Consider the following 26,933-nt stretch of genomic DNA (forward strand, 5'->3'; position numbering starts at 1 on the left):
GTATCAAAAAGCCTTTCTGAGATCCAGATATATGATATCAAAATTATTCTTTGCATCCAATTCCTCTGTGACCACATCATAGTATCCAATCAAGTTGGTCAGACAAGACTTCCTCTTAACAAACCCACGCTGTGTCCGAGAATAACTGAAGTCTTTTCTAGATGATCCTGCAGTGCTTCTTTAACCACTGCTTCCATTAATTTCCCTGGAACAGAAGTTAAATTAACAGTTCTAATTACTTGTATCGTCCTTTGATCATCCTTTGTGAATTGGGGTCACATTTGCACATCTCCAGTTCATGGGTACCTCCCCTGAGTTCAAGGAAGCTCTCATAATTAAGGCTAAGGGTTTGCTTACTTCCTTTGCTGTCTCCTTTAATATAACTGGATAGATCCCATCCACCCCAGGTGGCTTTGATCAACAAGTGGAATTGATAGTAGTTAAAAAATAAAATGGTAGTAGTGGGTTTGATGTGCTCATGGTGCACCTGAACCACCATCTATAGTATTTTATTTATTTATTTGTCTATATAAGCTGGTTAGGCTTGCATTGTCGGTGGTGTGGCTCTGCACTGAAGTGCTGGTCTGTCTGTTCTATATTTTTGTTTTTCGCTGTATAAGGACCACTGCTGTTCAAGTTCTCTGCATTGGCGGTTTGATCGGGTGGCTGATTGATCCTCTGATCGGTTTGCCTTTGCGGCGATTTGTCTGGCGATTGAAATGCAGCGATTCCCTGGCCATTATTGGCCTTGTGGTCTTCCATTGATATGGGGCATAATGATCAGTCTATTTTTGTTATTTTGGTTTTATTTTATTGTAGTTAGTTTAGTCTCTATTTGTGATATTCGGAACTGGCACCTTATTGAGGGGAGCGCTGCTAAATTCATGTAATTGGCTCTAAATTTTAAAATCGATTTATTATTTTGAATTGGATTTCTGAATTATTTGGAGATTTTCTGCTGCAATTTTTACTCTTACCTTTTCTTCTCCCTCCCTGTTGATTAATCATTTTGTTTAATTTCTTTTTTTCGCTCAACAGTTTTGCCATGCTACTGGCATTAATTTTGATTTAATATATAATTTAGTTATATATATATATACACACACACACACACACACACACACACAGCAGGCTCTCAATTTACCGGGATCTGATTAACCGGGACACTTCAAGATTCCAAATTTAAAAAAAAAAAAAAAAAAATGAAACAGAAATCAAAATTCAAGTAATAACTAGCATAGCTATAAACAGATGTTTTGAAAGTCGTAAATAAGTGGTGTTATAAGTCGTCATTGGGAAATTAATGTACAGCAGGCCCTCGTTATAACACAGTTCACTTTACACTGATTCACTGTAATGCTGTTTTTGTATTATAACCTGTATCTGACTATAATGCTGTCACAAATCACTATAACGCTCTTTTACAGATTGCATTTTTGGCATATTTAACGAAATCGTTTCATTTTATCGAGTCAATAGCTTGAAAATGAATAGCAAAACAGCATTAAAACGTTTCCCACGGTGACTTGAGAAATTTTCCCACACTCAGTGAAATTTTCTCACACACTAATTTAATTGCAGTAAAGTGACTTGCTACACAGTTCCGAGATCAACATTTTAAAAAATCATCACTCAGTACAGTATTAGACATCGTGCGGACAGTTTACTGAAACGTTGTATCATAATAAACCAACCAACGCAATTACATTTTTGAGGAGTTAATAATGGTGGATAAGAATGAGAAAGCAACGTCTGGACGCAGTATGAAGACTACAAATGTAAGAAAAAGACTGCATTTTAAAATTAAATTAGACGTTTTGAAGCGAATTGATTCCGGTCAATGACAAGCAGATGTGCGCCATAATTTAGGACTGGCAAGTTTAACTGTAAGAACAATTGTAAAAAATAAAGAATTAATTTTAGCAGCAGGAAAGACAGCTGTTCCACTACAAGCAACTAGAGCTTGGCCGGCTATTACGATTGAAATGGAGACACTTTAATTTTATTGAAGATAATATCCAATGCAGAATTCAGTCAAGTTAAATATTATTAAAAAAAAAAAAAAAAAAAAAAAAAAAAAAAAGAGAGAGAGAGAGAGAGAGAGAGATTAGCCTGTACGATGAGCTGAAGAAAACTCACCTAAAAGAAAAGTGGAACCATTTAAAACTAGTAAGGGCTGGTTGAATAGATTTAAAATCCAGGTAGAAGCTGCAAGTGCAGATCAAGGAGCCTGCACTCAATTATCAGCTTTGAACACGCCTGGCTCCCCCTAGCCTCATCAGCAAATGTCAGTTATTGAGGGGAACAAAAGGGTACTCTTACCAAGAAGACTTCAGTTCTGCAAATTGCAGCGTCTGGAAACTAGGTACCTGTGAGGAGATCTGATTGAGGTGTGTATGGCTTTGAATGGATTGAGTAAACTAAATATTGATAGTATCCTTACTCATGTTCAGACAGCACACACAAGGAGATATGGCGCCTCCGTAGCCAGGTGGGAAGGAGCAGCAACAGTGCGTAGCACACGCTTCTTGATTTGACCGGGGTTCGAGCCCGTCACTACCAAATACGGAGGATGCGGAAAGGTCAGGAATGACCACCGCATATTCACGGAGCAGTATGGCCTTAGTTGCTAATGCTCCTAAAAACCAAATAACGACGAGAAGGGACGAAGAGAAAGCCAGCCTCTCTTTTTTTTTTTTTTTTTTTTTTTTTTTCTCTCTCTCCCCTGATGCTATGTAAACTTGCATCATTAGTCACTACTAATACTAAGTTGAGGACTTACCACTATATGTTTTCATTATAAATTGTCTGTTTACAGATTGAATGGCAGTATGTTCTTGTAAAACTAATTTTATGGATACATTTTTTATCAATTCATATTTTCAAGTCCAGTTCTTCCATTTTGCTGCTATGCACATGAGTGGAAGTAATGTGCTGACTGCTCAAACTAATTTTTACAAGTTTCTTAATTTGTTCTTTTTTCTTCACTATCATATTTGTTGAGCAAGCTAACCATAACTCATGACTAGTAGATGCCATGCCTTCACAACTCTCAAGTCTTATTTTCATTTTCTCTTCAATGGTACTTTATTTTTTTCTTTTTCATCCCACCAGTTCCAGGAGCAACCTCACTCTGTTTTTCACTTTTGCTCATCTCAACCACACAGTGAAAAAAAAAATCAAACCGTTGTTTCAGTTTTGCCTTTAGATTTATAAGGATGTATTAGTGCTTCTAATCTTATAAATGAATAAATATTCTGTGTATACTCCAGGACAATTGCAGGAACCAAAGCTATATACAATTACAGCAGTTGTTTCTAGGATAATATTATAGTGCACTAAAGATGTAAAACTGTGCAGGTTTTTTTTTTTTTTTTTTTTTTGTATATGTCAGACAAAGGTATTACTGTGCTGTAAATTTCCTTCCCCATTGGGTAACCTCTGTATTCTGCCTGCTTGCTTTGATTGCTGATGTAAGTTTTTCTGCATTGTTTTTTAGAATGTAAACTTTTGTGTTTTTTAATCTACTTTATATATAGTATTCTATTTTTTTTAAAACCTCCTATATCAAACACTTCTGTATTGAGTTGACATGGAAATTTTTTACTCCACATATTTCTTATTTTTTCTTCTATTTTCTTCCTTTGAGCAAAAGCCACTCTCATTGTTTGTGTGTGACCTTGACTGTAATTAGTTTACAGAATTTTTGTAATTTTTTTAAAATCTTTTTTCTTCATTGAGATTTCATATCAAAATGAGTTGATTGTTATTTATAATAATATATTTGTTATATAAAAACAATGATTATCATATAAAATAATGATAATTGTTATTGTTTTTATATTATTAGAACTAATTTTGTACATAGTATACATCAAAGCTAATTTTATCATTTTGTTGTTTAGACATTACACCGAAACCAATGTAAATCATGTTTGAATGCTTAATATGAAATTACCTGAAATTTTCACCGATACATCATGTACTGTTAGTAGATATTTATAAGAACTATTTGTTTATAATTTTTCAAAATAAGTTTATTTTTCTAGTGAAGGTAAAATTTTTTCCTTTTTTTTCTCCCTCCTCCCTAGCCATCCAAATTGCATCAATCTGAAAAGCCAGTCATAAGCAAAAAGAAAGGCAAGAAAAATGAAAAGGAAAAAGATATAGGAGGTTTTTTAGTAGAACTACCTCAAGAGGATTCTTTGCAAGCCCAAATGAGGGGAATACTGAATACAAAGATGCAGTTGCTATTTGATGATAACCAAAGTACTGAAGACAAAACAGAAAGTTCCATTCCTATAGAAAATATTGCAGATGTTGCTAGTTCAGCTGAAGCACCAGTTAATGATAAAATGGTTGGAATTTTAGATGAGTGTACACAAAATGAAAATGATAAGCTTTCTAATTCTGAAGAATGTGTGAGTATTAACATGTATTCTTCTTCCTTTTTTTTTTTTTTTTTTTTTTTTTTCTCTCTCTCTCTCTCTCTCTCTCTCTTTTTTTTCTTTTTTTTTGGTTTGTAGACTGCTTTTCTTACGTAGCTGTTTTTGACTAGTTTGAAACATAATTGTCAGTTATATTTACATTTAACTGTGATGAAAACTTCTGTGATGGAAAGATTTTTATTTTAATTTTCATGTATATATGATCCTATTTAAAAGAATCTAGTTACCCTGTTGGCAGGTGTATGAGATTAGTGGTATGCATGTGGCAAAATTTATTTTGCTTTGTGTAGATCTTTATTCTCTTGTCATCTGCCCTGAACCTGGTTTCAAACATTGTATGTGAGCCCCAGATGTGGAGGGGGAAAGGTGTTATTGTGAGGATGGTTTTCCCCTGTGTTCTAAAAAGGAATAGAGATAAGTATAAGTAAGATAAAAGTGGACATGGAAGAGTCCAAATGGATTAACAACTAATGAAATCGACTTCATCCTCACTAACAGAAGATATATTGTGAATGATGTTACCGTCCTGAATAAGGTAAATGTTGGAAGTGATCACAGAATGGTAAGATGTACACTTGATATAGATGTCAGAGAGGAAAGGAAAAAACTGACTCGAGTAAATAATACAAAGGTCTTTGAGATAACAGAGGAGGAGAAAAAGCAGTATGTACTGGAACTTAAGAACAAGTTTGAGCTTCTGCAGACTGCTCAGGACCAAGATATCGACGAGGAATATTACAACTTTCTGAAAGTGATAAAGCCCAAGAAACCTATAGGGAAACAGAAATCCAAAGAAGAAAAAATTAGTCAAGAAATACTTGTCATGATGAACCAAAGACGACAAATGAAGAGCAAGAAAAACACTGACAGGGAGAAAATTGAGTATACTGAGTTATGCAAAGCCATTAGAAAGAGACTCAGAGAGGACATAAGAAGATTTAACACAAGAAAAGTAGAACAAGCATTAAGGGAAAACAAAGGATTTAAAACAGCAGCCATGAGCAGTAATACAGAAAGACAAATGATACTGAAACTGAAGAATAGCGATGGTGTACTTATAAACAGCAGAGAAGGCATAATTCAAATAGCAGAAGACTACTATAGAGAATTATACAAGGAGCGAGGGAATGATACCAGCAGTGGGGAAGATGGATTGCAAAGTAGCAACACATACGACATACCCGATATTCTTCCTGATGAGGTAGAACATGCATTGAAGAAAAAATGAAGAATCGGAAAGCTCCGGGGGAAGATGAAGTTACTGTAGAGTTGTTAAAATTGGGAGGAAGAGACATAACACAAAAACTGGCAAGGCTCTTCACAAAGTGCATTAGAAAAGGTGTGATGCCTAAGCAGTGGAATAATGCAATCATAGTTTTGCTGCATAAGAAAGGAGATAAATCAGAAATTGAAAATTATAGACCAATTAGCTTGTTATCCCATATCTACAAGTTGTTCACAAGGGTCATTACTAACAGATTAGAAAGAATACTTGATGAGAATCAACCGAAAGAGCAAGCTGGCTTTAGGACAGGATTCTCAACTATGGATCACCTTCATGTAATATCACAGCTAATGGAGAAAGCAAATGAATATAAAACACCATTATGCCTGGCATTTGTGGATTATGAAAAGGCATTTGACTCCATACAGCATAAGGCAATGTTCCGGGCACTGGAAAGACAAGGCATAGATACTCCATATATTATGATTTTGAAGAAAATATATGAGAGTGCTACATCCTTTATTAGACTAGACAAAGACAGTAGCAAAATTAAAATCGAGAAAGGAGTTCGACAAGGAGACACAATATCTCCGAAGCTGTTTACTGCTGCCCTTGAGGAAACTTTCAGAAGATTAGACTGGTCGCAGAAAGGAGTCAATGTGAACGGAGAGTACCTAAACCATTTACGATTTGCAGATGACATTGTGGTCATAAGCCACGATCCCAAAGAATTAGAGGAAAATCTTAATCAGTTATGCACAGTTAGTAAGGATTTTGGACTAAAGATGAATATGGCTAAAATAAAAGTAATGATGAACAAGTATGCCACAGAAAGGGAAATAATGATTGAAGGAGCAGTAATTGAAAAGGTGGAGTCATATACTTATCTGGGACAAGTTATTAGCTGTAATAATGATAAATGGCTGGAAGTCAAGAGAAGAATAAATTTTGGATGGATAGCATTCAGGAAATATAGTCACATACTGAAGAGCAATATCCCAGTTTGTCTGAAACGTAAAATAATGAATCAATGTATACTCCCCACCATGACTTATGGAAGTGAAACTTGGGCACTCACCAAAAGAATGGAAGAGAAGCTAAGAACTACACAGCGAAGAATGGAACGAATTATATTGGGAATTAGAATGTTAGATAAGAAGAGAAACACATGGATTAGGCAGCAAACTCAAGTAAAGGACATTCTTATCAAAACTAAAGAACTAAAATGGTCTTGGGCAGGACACATAGCTCGAAGACACGATGACAGATGGACTAAGAAAATAACAGAATGGTACCCAAGAGGAGCTAGAAGAAAACCTGGAAGACAAAGGCGGAGATGGATAGATGAAATTCATGAGTTTTTGAGTAGTAAATGGATGGCCAGTGCTCAAAACAGAAGGAACTGGAAAGTTGCTGGAGAGGCCTTCATCCTGCAGTGGATTGAAAATGGCTGATGATGATGATGAAGATAAATGAAAAATTTGAGTCTTTGAAGAAAAGGATTGTTGCTCTTGAAGGAATTAAACCGGGAGGCTCATCAAGTACTTTGCTTGCCCATCTTGATACTAGAGCCAACCCTTGTATATCTGACCACGTGGTGGTCAGATATACAAGGACCACCATGAGCAGGATGCACTAGTCGCACAGGATGGTTATTTAAGGTGACTACTGTCTGGGGAAACAGGTAATATTTTATGCAATAAGGATAGGTGAAATGGAACCAGGGTGTGTCTGTGGAGGGGCAAAGATTGGTGATTACTATAGAACAGTCATCTTTTAAAGGCACAAAAGATGATATTGTTGCATATGTCGGCACCAGTGATGTGAAGTACAGGTGCGTCCTTAACCAACCATTACACGTAACATATGCATTAAAATATTATTTTAAAAAAACGGTGTGTGTGTTTTGTTGGGGGGGGGGGGCATATGTGACACTGATATTAGTTGGAGGAGGATGAGGTTGAAGAACAAGCTATCATGTCGCCAATAACAGACTCCACATCCGGCTATAAAATAGCTGAAGAAGTGGAAGGAATAGCTGTAGAAGTATGGTGCTGAAGATGGATATGGCACTGAAATTGGAGTCAGAGGATCTGCAAGTTGAGGAGGTCACTAAATCTTTCTCATGAATTTATGTAGAGAGGTTTGAATGAATACTTTCTTTTTCTCACAGTAGACTTTAAAGGCAGGGAACTCTTTGCATATTCTTTTATTTGTTCTTTATTTTCACTATTATATTCACAATGAATGTTGCAGGTCTTAAAAAACACATGAAATGGTCTGTTTTTCCACCTACATACATTTTCACAATTTATAATTTTTGCTGTAATGTAATTGTATGCCCTTTTTTGAAACACCAACATTTCCAGGTCTTCTGACATGCTTTCCTGCCTTACTGACTGTGATAATACGCAGTAATGAAAGTGCAGAAACGGTTATCTGTGAAGCAGAGTGTACAAATAATGGAATATAAAAATGAGATGAAAGGAGAAATAGTTTAACAAGAAACCCCAATTCTAGATACATACAAGTCGTTGCACATCACATGATAAGTCATGGCGAGCTATGTACATGGGCAATATTTTATTGTCTGGCATCCTTGGAAAGTTCCCACTGGGCTGTATCTATCTTTGAAGTTGCCAATTATGGCCGATTTACACGCAAAGGTGTTGTGTGTGTGTGTTTATCAGATCATCCAACAGGTGCCTATTCTCCAGACGCTGCAATTTGCAGATTAGAATCCTTTCTGGGTAAGAGCACCCTTTTGTTCCCTTCTCTGCATCCATTTCAGCAAATCTACATCCTTCCTAAAGTGAGGCCTCCAGTATAATACTCAAGATGTGGCCTAATCATGGCCTTGGACAAAAAGATAGTCACCTCCTTGTCCCTACTAGCAAAGTTTCTATATATCATTGACAAAACCCCATGAGCTGTCTGCACTGCTCAGAGAATGTCGTATCTAACTGCACAATTACCCCAGGTCTTTATCATTTTCTACTACTTGAGTGCAGTTCCACACAGTTGATAAATTACTCTGAGGTTACTCCTACCGATATGCAGTACCATGCATTTGTCAATTTTAAACTGCTGCCATTTCTCAGCCCATTGAACCTGATTTTTCTAAATCTCATTAACCATCCTCCCAACCTTTGTATCAATGCAAACTTTGACATTAAGCCTGATATACCTAATATCATTAATAAATATTGAAAACTACAGTGGGTGCAGCAGTGAACCCTGCTGCACCCATTAGTCCACGAAGAGCAGTGCCCACTGATAACCACTATGTCTTCTTCCACTTAACCATCCCTTTATCCATTAGCAGTAACTTGCCCTTAATGCCACATTGCTCCAATTTATACAAGTCTTTTGACGCTCGCACATCTTCTGTCCACGGGGAAGTCCCTGTGGACTGGAGATGTGCAAATCCAAGGATTCACACATCCTGTTAATCCAAGGATGCTCTCATAACTATGGCTAAGGGTCTGCTTACCTCCTTTGCTGCCTCTCTTAATATATTTGGATAGATCTCATCCACCCTGGGTGCCTTTCTTACATTGAACTTCAGCAATTTATCTTCCATTTTCCTCTCAGTTATTGCAAAATCCTTCAGCTCTGGTAGAGATTGATAGACTTCTGGCATCCACTCCCATAAAGAATTCTTCATGTGTGTATATAGATGTAAAGTACTTATTCAGCTTGTCAGCAACTTGAGCAGGATTTCCAGTTGAACCATCAATATCAAGTGGCTCTAATGGGTTTTTCTTTGCCTCCTTTGCCGAAGATTTCTCATAATCTGCCTAACATACTTTGTGACTCGATTGCAGACTAGTTTATATCTACCATAGGTTTGTGTATCACTTCATAATTTATATGCGTCCCATGCATTTTTCTTCTCTGCAACAGTCTCATTAGTTCTTCTGACATCCATTTAGATCTAAGCCTTAAACGGTATTTCCTAGTTGGCATGAAAAGCTTAGTAACATCTATGATTATTGCCTTGAATGTTTCTCATTTAGAATTTGCTGATCGCAACATCTCTGTTGATCCACCGTATAGAATTTAAATCTGAGGTCATTTTAGTTGCCTTTACGAATGCAGAAACCCTTCCCTTCCCTTTTCTTTTCTCTTGATGGTAGTTGCATCTTTAAGCAAATCCACATCAATAAATTGCAGTTGCTGCCACTTAATAGTAATGATAAAATGCAGTGTGTTGCTGTCCCGTGTACATGCTAAATAAGCTGCCATGTACATCCTAATTCTATTGCTAGTTCTTAATATCAAGCAAGCAATTGGTAAGGTGCATTAAGGGCACCTAATGGTAGACTACTTGCAGACCTTCTTGTGCGCAGAGTGACTCTTGTTTACTCGCTTGACTCCTTTCAACTGATTCCACTAACACAATATAATAGCATGGTATTCTCTGCATGCTATGTCCAGTCATAAATCTGATGCCACTGATTTATTGTTCACAGTGCGAAAAAGAACTATAAAAACAATGTTTTTATCTATAAATTGAGCTTTAAACAATTTGTTGCTGACATTGTTGAGCACTGTATTGTAATCAGTTTAATTTTAATATACAGGGTGTCCACAAATGATTACCCTGATTACATTTTGTTACAAAAATTTTATTACTATTGGGAAGTTAACAAAATTTAACCAAATTGTACACTAATATTAAAAGTTTTTATCAATACATCAATACAATTATAGAGTTTTAAATCCAGTGAGTTAAGTTTACTGCTGTTGCCCCTAGTAGTGCTGTCGCGTCTGTTCATTCAAGATGCTGTCTGTACAAGAGAAAACTCAGTGTGTTGTTTGGTTAGCTGAAACAAAATCTCCTGTAACTGTGCAGAGAATGTTTAGAGCCAAGTACAGTAGAAATCCTCCAGATGTAAAGCTTATTAAATCGTGGATAGAAAAGTTTTTGGCAACTGGGTCAGTTGAGAAAGGGAAAAGCATTGGCAGACCATTCGTTTACAGAGAAACAGTGGGTGCAATTCAGGATGCTTTTACGTGATCACCTAGTAAATCCATGTGACAAGCTTCATGGCAGTTACAAGTACCAAAGTTTACAGTGCACAAAGTGTTATGGAAGCGTCTAAAGCTATATACCTACAAAGTTCAGATACTTCAACAGTTGAAACCAAATGATCATCGTAAACGTGAGGAATTTGCTAACCTCATATTGAATATAATTGATATTCAATAAACCAGTGATGACTATAATTCTGTGGAGATTATAGGCATTAGGGATACTGTATTATCTAATAAAAATAACTAACAATACCTGAATACGTAAGGCTATATGCATAACCTTCAAAAAAAAAAAAAGTGGCTAGAGACAGAATTTTCAAAAATCTGGAATATGACATGTTCCCTAGGATTCCAGATTTGTGGGATTCTGTATGTTAAGATTATAGTTTTATAGGTGGTGTTAGATATTAAAGCTATATTACTATTGACCATGGGGAGAAAATAATTCACAGAGTTAAAGTAGATTTCCTTTTTGATTATGTATAATTCTTATTTAGAAATATGTAACAGTGCGCCTTTCTGGCATAAAGTATTGTCGTGATTTATAATTGTTTATATTAATTTGATTTCTTACTTATACTTTTATTTGCAGGTGGTGGCTGATAAAAACCTTGAGGAATTATTACCCCCTACAAAAAATGAAAATAAGATCCTTGAACAAACATTACTCTCTCTCACAGCTTCTGTGCCATCGTCAGAGGCTTTTAAATGTGCTCTCTGTTCCCGTGAGTTTAGGAGAAAGTATCATCTTGAAAGACATCTAACAATGTCTCCCTGCTCAAGACTTCCTCCACCTTCTCATCCTTGTCAAGTTTGTGGTAAAGTGTACACCAGAATGGTAAAGAACCCAATTTTTGTTACAGTTAATAATAATAATTATGATATTTACAATGTCAAGTAAATTTTCAGAATTACCTTGGAATTGGCAGCAGCAATGTGTGATAAAAAATGGAATAAATTTGTATGTGTGAGAGAGAGATAGTAGTCATTGATCTAAGATTATTTGTGCTAATTAATACAGTAAAACCTTGTTATTAAAAGTTCAAAAGACAAAAATATGCCTGTTTTGATTTAAACAGGTGTGTGATACCTCTGTACAAAATAACGTGTAGTTATTAATCAAGGTAAATTATACTGAAATGTGTAATAATACTGTAGAGAATTTCCAAAGTTCTCTTATTTAAATTGCTAAGAATTTATTAGTTTTATTTTAGTAGACATATTTGTGAAAAGATGATTAATACAGTAATTTAGTTGATATTAAAAATAAAAATTGTATTGTTAAGAAATTTGATTAATTTCTTGCACATAACAAATATTACTATTTTTTTTTTTTTTTTTTTTGTTTTATTTTTTACCAAGTCTTTCTGGCCAGAAGATAAAAAGTAGCCTTGGAAAGACCGGAAACCAACAGTGAACACGAAGTCTTGCATCGAAGTTATGAATTCACAAACCAAAGGTGATCTTTGAGAAACTTTGAAAGTCTGCATTGTAGACTAGGTGGATTTGGCTGGAGCAGTGGAGACATGAGGAGAAGTCAAGATTTAGTCTTTATGTGAACATAAGATGGAAGAAATACTGGAAACTTTGTGCATCTCTGAATTCATGCTTAGTACCTATGAAATGCTGTCTTTCGGACAAAAAAAGTGATTCTTGTATTCTGAAAATTGGGGCAGTCAAAGAGGATATTCTTTGTCTTTTACGGAGTCACAATAATGGTTAGAATTTTATAAAATACCTAAGGAATATAGCTTTTGATAAATGAACCATAGCTGGTCAAGAAGTAGATGATGTAAATTCAGGCATAAACCAGATTCTGGACTTTAAATCAGCAAAGAGATAATTGTCAGTTTTTTTTAGTGGTCAGTCCCTTTGATCATATGTTCTATCTCTTCTACAACATTTGGTGTAGTTTTATTCTTATTAGTGTCGCCTTTTCTTTAACATCATTGCTGAGGTTGACAACAGTACCAAGAATCTCTGCTGGTATGTCTTTATGCAGGAAGAAGTATAATCTAAAGAAGATAGCTTTCAGGTCTAAGTGAAGACATCCAGTTAGAGTCCAAACTACTGGAGTGAATATGATCCTAAAGTTTCTTGTCATGGTGAGAAAGAAAGATAATTGAGCAGATTTTCAAGTTTTTAGGTGCATTTGCATAGGCATAAAGCACCATGGCTTTCACCATGTCTGTCCTTCTGCATCTAAGAACTCAGCTCCCAGTGTACAGATTTTCATGAAATTTTATATTTGGCTCTTAAATTTTTTGTGCCATTCCAATTTTATTAAAATTGGACAAGTAGATATCTGACTTTTTTTTTTTTTTTTTTAATACTACAATACTATATATTGTAGCCGATGCACTGAATAATATGGCAGATGTATAGGGAAAAAAATGTTCTCTTGTTTAATTATTACATATGCAAAACGTGTTGCTTTTTGGACTGATTTTTTCATTGTCAAATTATTGAATACAGGTAGTTCTTGACTTTACAAGTTAGTTCATTCCTAGCGCATGCTCAAAGCAAAAACTCAAAGTGAGAATTTATTTCCCATAGACATAATGTTAAAAATGGGGGTTACGTTCTCAACAATGAAATTAGTTTATGTTTAAACAATGATTGATTTATCGAAAGAAATGAAACCGTAGCCTGTAAAATCAAGCAAATTATAATAATAGAGAAATTATTTACGACTTACAAATGTTAAAGAATGTTTATTCTTCATCATCGACTAAATGCACATTCATTGATCACTCATTATTGGCTCGGCACTCATTGGTTTGTTGCATATGGAGTCGTCGTCTTCAGAAATGCTTCAAGCGGCGTTTGTTTCCAAGATAATCTTCTCTTTTAATTATAAATTTCATGATTGCATGCATAAGCATTTTTTAACGGCACACACAAATTGCAACTAACACAATTCGCGAAGAGCAACAAGTTTACAAAGCTTAAAAAAAAAGGGAATGAAGAGAAGATTCTGAAAATTTATTTATGTTTTTTATATGATTGAAGATTTCAGTAAAGCGCAAACACATTTCACCATAATAACATAAACAACCACACAATTCCAGCTATCGGTATTTTCGCAAATGCAAGAAGATCGAGTTTACTACCTGTTTATAATTGTTTAAAATTAAAATCATGAATAAAATAATTTTATTCATGATTTTAATTTTCTTGATTATCCAATCTGACATTTTTATAATGCCAATACTTAATTTTGTGTCTCTTTATTACGATATCTAACCTTTTAAACTTATTTGCAGTCCATCCCATGGGGTGAAATTTAACATCCTCCGTGGCTTATATTTATTTTTATTTATTATTATTTTTTATTATTATTATTATTTATTTTTTTCTTACTTTTAATGAAACATACTAAAATCATGTTTAGCACTTAATTCTAAAGCAATGCAAAGTTTAATTTTAAAAAAACAATTTTTCTGTCTTTATTGCAGGACAACTTGAGAGAACATTTGAGATCACATACTGGTGAAGTTCATCGTCGAAAAAAATATAAATGTGAATATTGTCAAAAAAAGTTTCATGGGATGTCTATTCTTAAATTTCACATTCGGAAACACACTGGAGAAAAGCCCTATGCTTGTGATTTTTGCCCAAGTGCTTTTCCTTCTGCTGGTGCCCTTACCAAACACCGTCGAACTCATACTGGGGAAAAACCATTTGAGTGTCCAGAATGTGGACTTAGGTAGGTGGTTAAAATTTGTAAAAGCAACAAACTTACTTTTTACAAAGAATACTTAAAAATAAATTAGAAACAAAAGTTTCTTTCCTATCTCACATATGACAGGAAGAAAATTAAGGTTTATTTCAATTTCATTGCATAGTATTGGACTATTGTTGTTGGGTTCTAGTGACATCATAGACCTAGACCATGTTGCACTGCGTGTGCACACTGTATGTTAGACTACTGTGGAAACTGGAAGCGATTTGGTTGAACTCTTGTTATAATGTGAATGAATCTAATAAGATCATGGCCATAGTGAGATGATAAAACTTCATCAGAAACAATTAATTTTAATAGTGAGGTTTCACCTTTGCTGTTAAAATTAATTGTTTTATAACCATGAAATAATGAAGAAAATTGAAGATTTTCTTAAATTATTTCTATAAGAATGATCCTTTTTCAGTTGATTAGAGGAAAGTAAGATTTACAGAGAGTGGATCTCAAATGTTGGTATAATTAAATATGTGATACCATTAGTCTATTCAGCAACTTTGTTCCCACGATAAGCTTGCTGGTCTGAATTGCTGTGTTTACTATGCGTTAACTTTAATTAATTGATTAATTATTTATTTTTATTTTTACCATATCCATCACACAGGGGTCACCACATATATATTAACTCACTAGAGGGATTATTATTTCATAACGACTAGTTGTTACATTATGTCCTGGATACGGTAGATATGCCTTATACTTTGCATTTGTTCTTATTTTAATTATTAAATTGTGTTCTTTGTTGGATAGAAAATCAAACAAAAAACAAGTTTGCTTATGATAGAAGCAAAAGAATTAGCAATATTTTATTACGTAATAGTCGTAATAAAATACATAAGTAGTTTATTACGATTATTTATTGTATTTGGTAAAGTTTTGGTTACAAATGTATGTTCAATCTTGGGTGGTTGGCACCTAACCCTATTTTTCCCATAGGGCCTGTTGTTTATATTGCACGATTTTGCATTGCACGAGGGTTTCTAGGAACACAACTATCGTGCTATACGAGGACTGACTGTAGGCAAAAGTAAACAATCCCGACGTTTCAAAGGAGTAAAGTCGTTAGAGTTGGACTACAACAAAAAACCTCGAATGACAAGTGAATTTTTTGAGCAGTGGATTTTAAATATCGATAGAAAGATGATGAAAGAAACAGAAAAATCATGTTGATTGTTGACAACTGCCCTGCCCACGTTCACTCCGCTCGGTAATTTCGAAACTTGCAAGTGTGAAGATTGTTTTCTTCCTTCTGAATAATTCATCTTAACTGCAGCCAATGGACTAAGGCGTTATCAAGAATTTGAAAATGCACTACCAAAGGCACATGCTGAAAAAAATGATACTGAGAGAATTGTTTTTAAAAAGCAGGTTTTGCTAAAATGCTAATTAACAGATGAGAGGGATGAACTATTAGAAGACATTGAGCAATCCTGGGGAAGAGTTCCAAGCGACGTTTGGAACTTGTTCCAAACGAATGACGAATTTTTGACGAGTTCTTGACGAATTTTTAGGAGTTAATAATGATGTCATAGTAGCTGAATATCCAAGCGACTCCAACATTTTGGAGAATATTTAAAGAACTAGTGACAATATCAACAATGAGTTGGAAGAAAATGAGAGCAATATTAAACCTTCCAAACAAACGTTGGCACAATTTGAAACTTTGCATCAAAGCCTTCAGTGGGAAGAAAATGTAACACAAAATATATCTGAGTGTTTAAAGTTTAAACAAATGCGAACATTTTTATGAATGGTGTACAGTAGAATCCAGTGTACAACAAAAAAATAACCAAATATTTTAGACATAATTCTTAAAAGTGTACTAATAAATTGTGGGCATCATGTAAGTAGTCATTTCTTAATATGTATGTATTAATAAATTGTTTTAAAATGTTAGAAAATTTATTAATTCCCACTTCTTTCCCATCTTTTACTGTATTTCTGAATTTACAGTATTTTTCAAAGGAACGATCGATTTCATTATATAGAGGTCCGACTGTATATATATATATATATATATAAACAGTGGAATCTCGTTAATACAAAGTTCAAGGGACCTAAATTTTCACGTTTTGTAATAACGAGGTCCCCCCAAAAGTGTCAGTTTTACCGTTATTTGTTGTTATTATTTTTTTGGTACATACTGTATATCTAAGAATAATAATAATATCAAAAATAAATTAATAAAATAAAAATAAAATAAAATAGAAACAAAAGCCTTGTCTAACAATACGGTAATAGGAATAATATATTTTTTAAAGATTTTATTTTATTCGTATGATAAACTAAGAGAAAAGCAATATTAACAGAAATGAAAATATTGTACAGTATATATTTTGATATATACAATATTTTAGTATCACAGTAAAAATAATTACAGTAATTATAAAAGCAGACATACAAACCATTAATTTTTTAATAAATTAATCTAATTTAAAGAAAGAATCCAATGTTGTTTGCACAGTTTTTGTCCTATACGCATTTTTAACTACAGCACAGACGTTATCAAATGCAATAGTTGTTTCTTTATCAACATTACTGCAGGCCAGGACATTCTCTATTATGTTCAATGCATTTTGGGCATCTTTTTTAGACGGCAGTGTGCACGCGTCTTCACTTTTGCTGTCGCTGCTAACAAAAACAGCATGGTTTTGTTTGGTACCCAGCAGCTCTTCTGGTGTTGGCATTGCAGTGGTAGCAACTTCATCATCCACCTTCACAAACTCTTCAAATTCACCAACAAAATTCATATGCTCCCTCAAATTCCTCCATTCCTCACTGTTGCTATCACATTTGTCTGCTGGGCCATGTTTTTCGATGATGTTTGCTCCAAAACCACTCTTTCTGAAGCAGTTGATTATAACACTTGATGTAATACTTTCCCAAGCAATAACAAGATTATGGATAGCATCTAAGACATTCCCTCATTCTCTGTTGCAGATCAAGTACCTTATCAGGTGGGCTCTATATGCTCTCTTGAGGTTATAGATAATGCCTTGATCCAGTGGTTGCATTAAACTAGTTGTATTGGGGGTAAAAACAACAGCTGTATATTTGTCAACTTAAGTGTCTTGGCAGAATGTGCTGTATAGCAGTCTAGAATCATCAATATGTTCCTTTTTTCTGAAGCCATTCTTCTGTCCAATTTTGATAACCAAGACTGAAAAATTTTGACCTTAAGCCAAGAACTTCTATTGGCCTCATAATCACAGGGAAGTTGGTTAACTGCTTTAAAACATCTTGGCTTGAAAAACTTACCAATCACAAGTGGGCATAGTTTTGTACTGCCATCTGAATTGCAGCATAACAGAACAGTGAGTCTGTTTACTTAATTTTCCACCGTGACAAGACTCTCCTCGAACAGAAAATGTTTTGTTTGGCAGCAAATTATAAAATAAACCTGTCTCGTTGAGATTAAAAGTATCCTTTGCCTCATATTTTTCAAGGATGGACCGTACAGAACACACCCAGTCTGTGCCGACCGGGCTAGCCGGGTGGGTAAAGTGCCTGCCTGGCAACCCAAAGGTCGCGGGTTCGATTCCCGCCTCGGGCTTGGATCAAAGTACTGCAAAAACCTTGGGAGGTGCATTATGGCCGCAGAAGCCTATGCGCCAGCAACTACCAAAAAAAAAAAAAAAACACCCAGTCTGTAGCTTTTTCTTTGTCGACTAATCCAGACTCACCACAAACATTTCGCGAAACCAAATTCTTCCTGTTTTTAAATCTTTGGAGCCAGCCACTGCTGCATTTGAAGTCACTAATCCCATGTTGCTGAGCTAGATAATTTGCCTTTTCTAGCAAAATCGGACATGATATTGGCAAATTAGATGCACGCATTTGTTGGTACCAATCGAAAAGTTTTGTTTCGAGCTCCTTGTATTTTGCACCACAAATTCATTTCCTGTGGGGTAACAATTGCAACTGACCTTATTCCTGTGGAGAGCGAGGGAGTTGCATGTAAACAACTTAGAAAAACTTTTTATTCTTTTGTTAATTTAACTACTCATCCTTCAGAAAGTTGTTTTTCCGAGTGCACTTGATGTTGTAGCTACCATAAACTGCTTTTGTTTACACAAAACTAATTTCTAACAAGTTGGTGCCATCCTTCGGGAAGTAGGGAGCCAGGTGGCCGGGGGCAATAATCGGATCGCTCTGCCAAGATTTGAATTAAACATACAAAATGACAATATTTATTTCTCATGGGGTGAAAAAGAACTTTGTAATACATATCAACCGAATTTTGTAATAAACGAATATATTTACATAGAAAAGCCTATCCTTTCGCAGGGGAATGGTATATGCTTCATATAAACCGAGTTTGTATTAACGAGATTTTACTGTATATATATATATATATTTTTTTTTTTTTTTTTTTTTTTCAAATAAATATGAGGCTAGTTCAAATGAAAACAGCAAAATGGATCATTATTTGCAACTGCGCATTTTAATGTAAAATCATCAGTATAGGGCAGCAGTTCCCAAACTTTTTTGACTCGCAAACCCCTTTCAACATATTTTTATTACGAACTACTAAGCCTACAATTTTCTGAAATTGTATAATAGTTCTGAATTTTTATTATAAAATATTTCCAGTGCTATGTTTTTATATGCGATATTGTGTAATAATATAAAATTATTACAATTCGAAAATTGTAGACCTCTTAAAGTACCATTTATAACTGACACAATATAATAGCGTAGCTTAATTTAATTTATTATGATACTCACCTTTTTATAATCTGCATTGATGTTGGAATAAATTGGATGATAATTTTAAATTTAAGTTAGCATGAATAAGTTAGGATTTAAAAACAGAATTAAAATGTGCCCAAGGAAGTAGAAGAGCACGTCTTCGTCCTTGGTTGTCAATGTTGAAATTTGAAATGATTTTAGTTATACGGTTGGAAACAGAAGGCCAGTAGCCATAACAAGTGGCTTTCGTTTTACACGTCTTCAGTTGGCAATGGTAGAATGAGAGTAAACGCGTGTATTTAAGAAAACTAGGTTCCCGTGATGCTCCTGGATACACGTGGGAATCTCAGGTGCATGAGATTCCAGACCGGTGCTATGTTATAGGGTAGTTTGGAATTTAATACTTGAAGAGCGGAATAGCGGCGAAACCATTCTATAACTAGGGCTTCATATTGGAAAATTTTAAAACTGGATTTTAATTTGATAATAGGAATGGCTGAATCTACTAAGGGGGTGTGGTTGTGGGATTGAACATGTGTTGCTAATTCGGTATTGGACTGTCCCGTCCTAAAGCTATTGTAGTGGTAGTAATCACGTGTGTTTGATGTTTTGGTAGAACCGTATTTTGTGGTGGTGCTACCAATGTAGCAAGCGTTACAGTTATCTTGACATTTTATTAAGTAAATGATATTATTCATGTCACTAATGTGGTAATTTTGTGTATCTTTATATGAGTTGAATAATGAACCTAGTTTATTGTAAGATGAGAATGTAAGGGTGATATCAGTACTTTTGAATAAACGGCGGAATTGGTTGGCAAATTTACTATGGTAAGGGAGGATAATACGTGGATTATTATTGGACATGCATTTGGGTGGGTTGTTGATATTATTTTGGACTGTGATAATAGTTTGTTTGATTAATTGAATAGGATATTTCCTAGATATGAATTTACTTGTAAGATATTGTAGTTCATTATTAAGGTCATAATGTGTGGAACTGTATTTTATAGCATTGTAAATTTGATTATAAAGGACTGCTTTTTTTGTGTTGAGGGAGTGATGTGATTCAAAGTGTAAGTATTTGCCCGTGTGAGTATTTTTTCTGAAAAATCTTGTTCCTAGTTTTGTATCGCTTCTGTATATAGTGAGGTTTAGGAAATTAATTTGTCCCTTTTCTTCCAATTCCAGGGTATATTTTAATCTATTATGCATGGAATTAAATGTAATGAAAAGATCATTTATTGTGGATTTGTGCCCTATTACGAGGATATCGTCAGCGTATTGTATAAATAATTTAATATCAGGGGGGTATGGTTGTAATATATGATTTTCTACGGAGGCTAGGTAAATTTCAGATAGGGGGGGCTGAGATTCCTAATCCCATAGGTAGGCCGTAGAATTTTCAGAAAAAATACTCACACGCGCAAATAAATGTGCGGGTAGGTATGGGTCGGTGACTGCTTAGTCGGCCCATACCTGTTACTATCCTGCATGAACTCCGCTAAACATCGGATCTTTCTTGAACAAGTTCTACCAGGGTTACTTGACAATGTTCCAGCAAATGTGAGACGCAACATTTGGTTTCAACATGATGGGGTGCCTGCCCATTATGGAAGGTGTGTTCGTGACTATTTGAACAGGCGTTTTGGGTGTCGATGGATTGGCCGTGGTGGACCCGCTGCCTGGCCACCAGGCTCACCTGAATTATCGAGCCTCGATTTCTTTCTGTGGGGCCCTCAAATCTATCGTGTATGAATCGCCTCTGGAGACTGAAATGGATCTCGTGGTAAGACTCGTCTGCGCTGCTGCTACTGTCAAAGAAACTCCAGGTGTGTTTGACCGTCCGCCAATCCATGCTGCATCGGTATCACGCATGCATCGGGTCTCGTGGTGGAACCTTCAAGCATCTGTTGTAACATCATGAAATGCATCCATCTCATACTCCATTGTTAATATTATGTCAAATAAATGTTTGCCACTAATTACTGTCTTGTGTCATTTCTGCTTCTTGTGCCTCTGCTACTACTTTCCCGTGACGTTTCCGATTATGGGTTCCTATGCAATTCACATTCCTTTAGATGTTACCTACCTCCCCTAAACGTTTGTACCAATATTTTTGAGACACCCTGTATAAACTGAATAAATAAAAATTAACAGAGATGTAATTTTAAGTCTTAAGAAGCAGTGATTAAAATGGTAGAGACAGTTATTGAAGTAGAGTGGATTTTTAAACAAGTTTTTGGAGAATGTGTGGTGGAATAAGTGCATTACATTAAATTGGGGACTTCAAAAATTGGACCATCATTTTGTATGTATGACTATATACACTGAGTGATCACTGAATTATGACCACCTACCTAATACTTTGTAGGTCCTATTTTGCCCTCAGTACAGTTTGTTTGTTATTTGTTTTTTAGGAGCATTAGCAACTAAGGCCATATTGCTCCGGGATATGCGGTGGTCATTCCCTGTCCTTTCCGCATCCTCTGTATTTGGTAGTGACGGGCTCAAACCCCGGTCTAATCAAGAAGCGTGTGCTATGCACTGCTGCTCCTTCCCACCTGGGGTGCATGATAGCCTTAGATGCTGATGCGCCATTAAACTTCCAATAACCAACCAACCAATCCTTCCCACCTGGCTACGGAGGCGCCCCTCAGTACAGCAGCAATCTGACATGGCATTGATTCAACAAGACGTCGGAAGCATTCAGGAGGTATGGCCAACCAAGCTGTGTGTAATTCGGTCAGCAATTCAGGTATGGAGGTGATTGGTGTATCCAGATGTCTGATGTGCCTTTCCCTAGTGTCCCACAAGTGCTCTATGGGATTGATATCGGTGGAGTTCGGAAGCCAATCGATATGCTAGAAGTCAGAACTGTGTTTCTCAAACCATCCCTGCACAAGTGCCAGATGGCTCGATGCATTATCATCTTAGAAGAAACCATCGCCATTCTGGGAAAAGTGTAACATAGTGGGATGTACACAATCAGTAAGCAGCTGATGATAGTGGAGACCACTGATACGTTGTTCCACATGCACCAGGGGTAAAAATTCCTGCCAGTTAAACATGCCCCACACCATACAACTGCCTCCACCGGCCTGCACTTTTGATACCATGCATGATGGATCAAAAACCTTATGTTGTTGACGCCAAATTCATACACTACCATCCACGGTGTGGAGTAAATAACGTGACTCATCCGACCGACCGGCACACCTTCTTCCAGTCTTCTAACGTCCAACTTGCATGCTCTTTGCACCAGCAAGTCTTTTACGCTGATGAACCTTGGTTAAAAGAGGATGCCATAGGGGTCATCTGCTGGTATAGCCCATATGTGCGAGTGTGCGGCGCATGGTCATGCCAGATATTGTTTTGGGTTGGCCCATGTTGTGATGGGTTGTCAACTCTTCAACAGTACTGCACCTGTTCACCTGCATGAGTTGTTGGACCCAGCACTCACCTCTAACATCAACCTTTTGCTGACCTTTGCAGTTTTGCCATTGGGTTGTTGTTTGACCATTTTGATGCCAGTCCTGGTACGCTTTAACTATGGCGGCTCTCAAACACCCCACCAGTTCAGCCGTTTGGGAAATCGAGGCACCAGCTCGTCGAGCACCCACAATCTGTCCTTTATCGAAGTCAAATAAATCCTTCCTTTTACCCATCACGCTCGGAATTTTACTACCTACTGAACCACTGACACCTCATCTATGCTACATAAGTCGACTAACTCCGCACTTGTACCTCACGTGGTCAACGGGTCACATTCAGTTTTCATAAGTGTGGTCATAATTCAGTGATCACTCAGTGTACATCCAAATTGATGGTCCAACATTAGGTCAAATAAATAATTAAATTATGATTATTCCTTTTTGAACAGTGCTATTTGTTATAATGGAAATTACTTACTATAACCTATTTCCTTGTTTTCAGATTTTCTTTGAAAGGAACATTGAATCGCCACATGCGTGTTCACCCAGGTGTCAGGCCTTACAAATGTGAATATTGTGGTAAGCAGTTCATTCAAACAGGTGGCTTGAAAGCTCACTTATTTTATCACACAGGAGAAAATGGTTTCCAGTGTGATCAGTGCGGTAAGATTTTTAATCGCAAAGCGCGTCTTCATATGCATGTGAAATATGTTCACGAAAAGTTGAAACCGCATGTATGTGAAAAGTGTGGAAAATGCTTTTCAAGAAAAGAAGATTTGAATCGTCATTTTATTCTTCATACTGGTGAAAAACCCTTTCAATGTCCTACATGTAATAAAAGATTTGCTATAAAGCCATCACTGAAGCTTCATTTGCTAACACATAACAAGGAAGAGCCTCTGTCCTGTCATGAATGTGGAAGAGCCTTTATCCGTAAAGATTGCCTTCTTCGACACATGCGAAACAGACATCGTGATTTATTAGCCAAAATGCTTCTAGATGAGAAAGATCAGAAATTTACAAATGATTCAACTGTGTCATCTTCTCGTATTATGAGTGAAAAGTCATTATGTGAAAGCATTCATAAACTCTTAAGTCTTTTGGTCGATGAACAGACACTTACTGGTTTTGGATGGCCAAATAAACCTGTTGATGAGGTATTAGAAGCTGTAATCAGACGTTGTGGTCACACTCCTGTAAATCCTGATGATTACAGTTATATGGATTGTCTGCGTGAAAATTCAAAACTTCTCTTCACTGTTGTCATTGATGATAATGCAGTAAAAACATTACTCAACAATCAGACAGTTGATGAGGTGATTCTTCATGTTTTGAGATTGGCAAAAATGAATTAGCATGTGTATTCTTCAGTTGCATTGTAAAATTCTATATTGTATATATCATTGATATTGAGAGCAATTCTCTTTCAGTTGAGTTAGTTAATGGTAGGTATTTTTATGCCCAATAAAGGACAGATTGTGTTGCTATCACTTGCAAATAATCTGCCAAGTTTTCTGAAATTCTTTACAATAGCCAAAATTCGATAGTGCATTGTTAAACGTTATCACGTTAGGTTTAATAATTTTTAGCTACTATCCTGAATGCAAGTATAAAACATGGTTTTAAATTGTAACTGTAAGCAGATTGAGCTAGTGCCTTTGTTATTATAAATATGATTAAGTGGTTATGAGCATGTTTTTTTTTTTTTTTTTTTTTTTTTGAAAGTTGGTCTATTTGAGAAAGGGTGTTATTGTAAAGAATTTATCCCTCGATGGTAGTTTTATGGTTTTTATAAACTATTTTCAGAAGTTGGGTATGGAACTGTTGTTTGTAGTTAAGTGTGTAGGCAAATTTTATAAGCATTTGCTGTTTATTTTATTTTTTATACAAATACTAGAACACTCAACCTGCTGTAGATGCAAATGAATCATTGCCAGCTGTAAGTATATTCGTTAATAGTTGTGGGACATGACTAGGGTGACCAGATTAAAAATTTGATCTCGGGGTACTATGCTTATGTTTGGGGTACTCTCATTATATCTTTTAAAAAAAAACGAACAGTTTTAATAACAAATATTTTATTTCTATATTTTGTTGATTTTTACAAGTTCATGGAATGCAAAATTAGTCAAATTTTAATGAAATTAACCGAATTATAGCCTGTGCTTTAATTTGTTTAATTCAGAAAATTTTATTGCAACAGTTATATATACTAAAGGAAACTTTTATAAATATTAACATCAAATGTTTTACATAATTGTTTACAATACATATTCAAGAAACCTGATTTATTTTATCAAAAAGAAAATATTTACCTAACAATACTTGTCATTTGAGCAAATTTTCTTTAACAGTTTTTTTTTTGTTTTTTAGTGCATATGCATAAAATTCTTTGCATGACATTGTGATTGATTTTCTCCATGTGTTAAACATTAAGCTAAATACTCACTCACTCATTGCATTTGAGTGAGGCAAGGCAAAAACAAAATTGATAATTTTTTTCTGTGTTGCATACTTTGTATGCATTTAAAAAATTTTATCCAAATATCTGTGGTATTTTTGAGGTCTTTTGTCTCAATATTTTTATGGAATGATTTCAACAGAACATATTCTTCATACAGCAAATCAATATTGATACTGGGAATTTTAAATAAAAAAGAAAAGTTTGTTGCCTGAGCCTTAAAACATTACAATGAAATAAAAAAGTAAAAAAGAAGTCAAGTAGAATGTAAAAGGTTACAAAATAAGCATAATATAAATATTCTATAACCCTCTTTGTAAATAGGATAGAATGTCGTTTTTTGAGTCTTTAAGGTACATTTCAAGAACTTTATCATTAGTTAATTCTTTCTTCCTAAATATTCATCTAAACAGTGTTTTATGATTTCTGCTTTTTTCAAATACCCCATTTCAAATTTTAAAAAAGGGGTATCTTGGAAATATAATTCCAAAAAAGGGGTATTATACCCTGAAATGGGATACGTCTGGCAACCCTAGGCATGACATGAAATTATTACTTCAACAAATGAAATTATGCATCAAAATATAATTGAGCAAATATTGGGAAAGGTATCTACTCAGTGAAAAACCCTACCTGCATAGAAAGTTCAATTTCCTAGTATTAATAAGTTAATGTACACAGTATGTTACATTTCAAGTGTGTTATATTTTTATTTTTTAAACTGAAGTTTTTCATTTTCTGTGATTAATAAAGTAAAAAGTAAATATCTGATTATCTTGTTACCAATTAATTATTAATTGATTAACTTAATAATATATAAAAGTAATTGTTTTTGCATTGTTGCACATACCTCACAACCTGATATTTGCTCATCGTTTTGTAATACTTCATAATCACAATGTGTGAAAAGAAACATTTTACTGTCTTTAATGTAATGAATTAAACAAATAGCAACTGTACTTCAGACTAGTATGCCGATGCTACAATTTTGTAATGAGTTTTATTTCTCCCTGGATTTTAATAACAATTGAAATACATGCAACCTCAATGTAATGTGGAAATCAAACAACAACTTTAACACCTGCGTTATAAGCAAAGTATGTTTGCTTTGCTTAAATTTTTCAACTAGTTGAAAAATTTAACAATTTAACTTGTTTTTTTTTTTAACATAAGTTCAATTTACCCGGTAAATAAGTACTTTATTTACAAATTTTTTATGAGTATACCAACTAAAAGACAGTATTAAAAGATTATTCCATTCCCTTTACATTCTACTAATGCTCAATGCTGTTGTGGTCTTATTTTATGCTTAGATTCTTTAATAGTCATGTAATTTAGTATGCTGGAACTGATGACAGCATTTTTTTCAGTACATAATTCTTAATAGTGGTCAGATGCAATGAATGAAGATGTTCACTATCACTCTGACATTTTAACCCTGCCATCTCTTCGTTAATGTTTTCAAGCACTTTGTTAATTTCTGAGGTTTTTTTTCTTACTTTTTCTTACCCACATTATCTTCTGAGTTACTCCTTATGTCGCTGGCCTTCTGTTTGTCAGTTGTTTTCCCATTGTTCAGTGGGAAGTCAATTGATAAACAGAAGGCCAGTGAGTTAATTAATGGTAGGTATTTTTTTTCTTCCTCAGGCTGTGATTTCTTCCTCAGTCAGGTAATGTGCAATTGGAGTGATCCAAACAGCCAGGTCATTTGCTCCAAGATTGCCATCAGGTAGTATGTTACAAGCAGACTTTGCTTCTTATTCTGAAAATGCTGCTAATTCAAGATTATTATTAGTGATCTTGCCTTTTCCAATGCATTTTTTCCAGCAGTTTTCAATTTCTGTTGAGCTTACTTTCTCCCATGCTAATCCAATATTGTATACAATGTCTTT

At 35.0% G+C, this 26,933-nt stretch overlaps 1 protein-coding gene across 1 annotated transcript in view; it reads left to right on the forward strand.

Moving 5' to 3' along the window:
- Positions 1-23,935, forward strand: part of LOC150075184 (uncharacterized) — a 72,035-nt gene extending 48,100 nt beyond the window's left edge. The window contains exons 5-8 of the mRNA XM_090388390.1: positions 4,092-4,421; positions 11,306-11,551; positions 14,172-14,422; positions 23,083-23,935. Coding sequence (XP_090244516.1) covers positions 4,092-4,421; positions 11,306-11,551; positions 14,172-14,422; positions 23,083-23,935 — 1,680 coding nt within the window. The remainder of the gene's footprint in view (positions 1-4,091; positions 4,422-11,305; positions 11,552-14,171; positions 14,423-23,082) is intronic.
- The last annotated feature ends 2,998 nt before the right edge of the window (positions 23,936-26,933 follow it).

This window comes from Mastigoproctus giganteus, chromosome 14, assembly GCF_048544385.1.
Source record: "Mastigoproctus giganteus isolate SK-2022 chromosome 14, ASM4854438v1, whole genome shotgun sequence".
Taxonomy (NCBI): Eukaryota; Metazoa; Arthropoda; class Arachnida; order Uropygi; family Thelyphonidae; genus Mastigoproctus; species Mastigoproctus giganteus.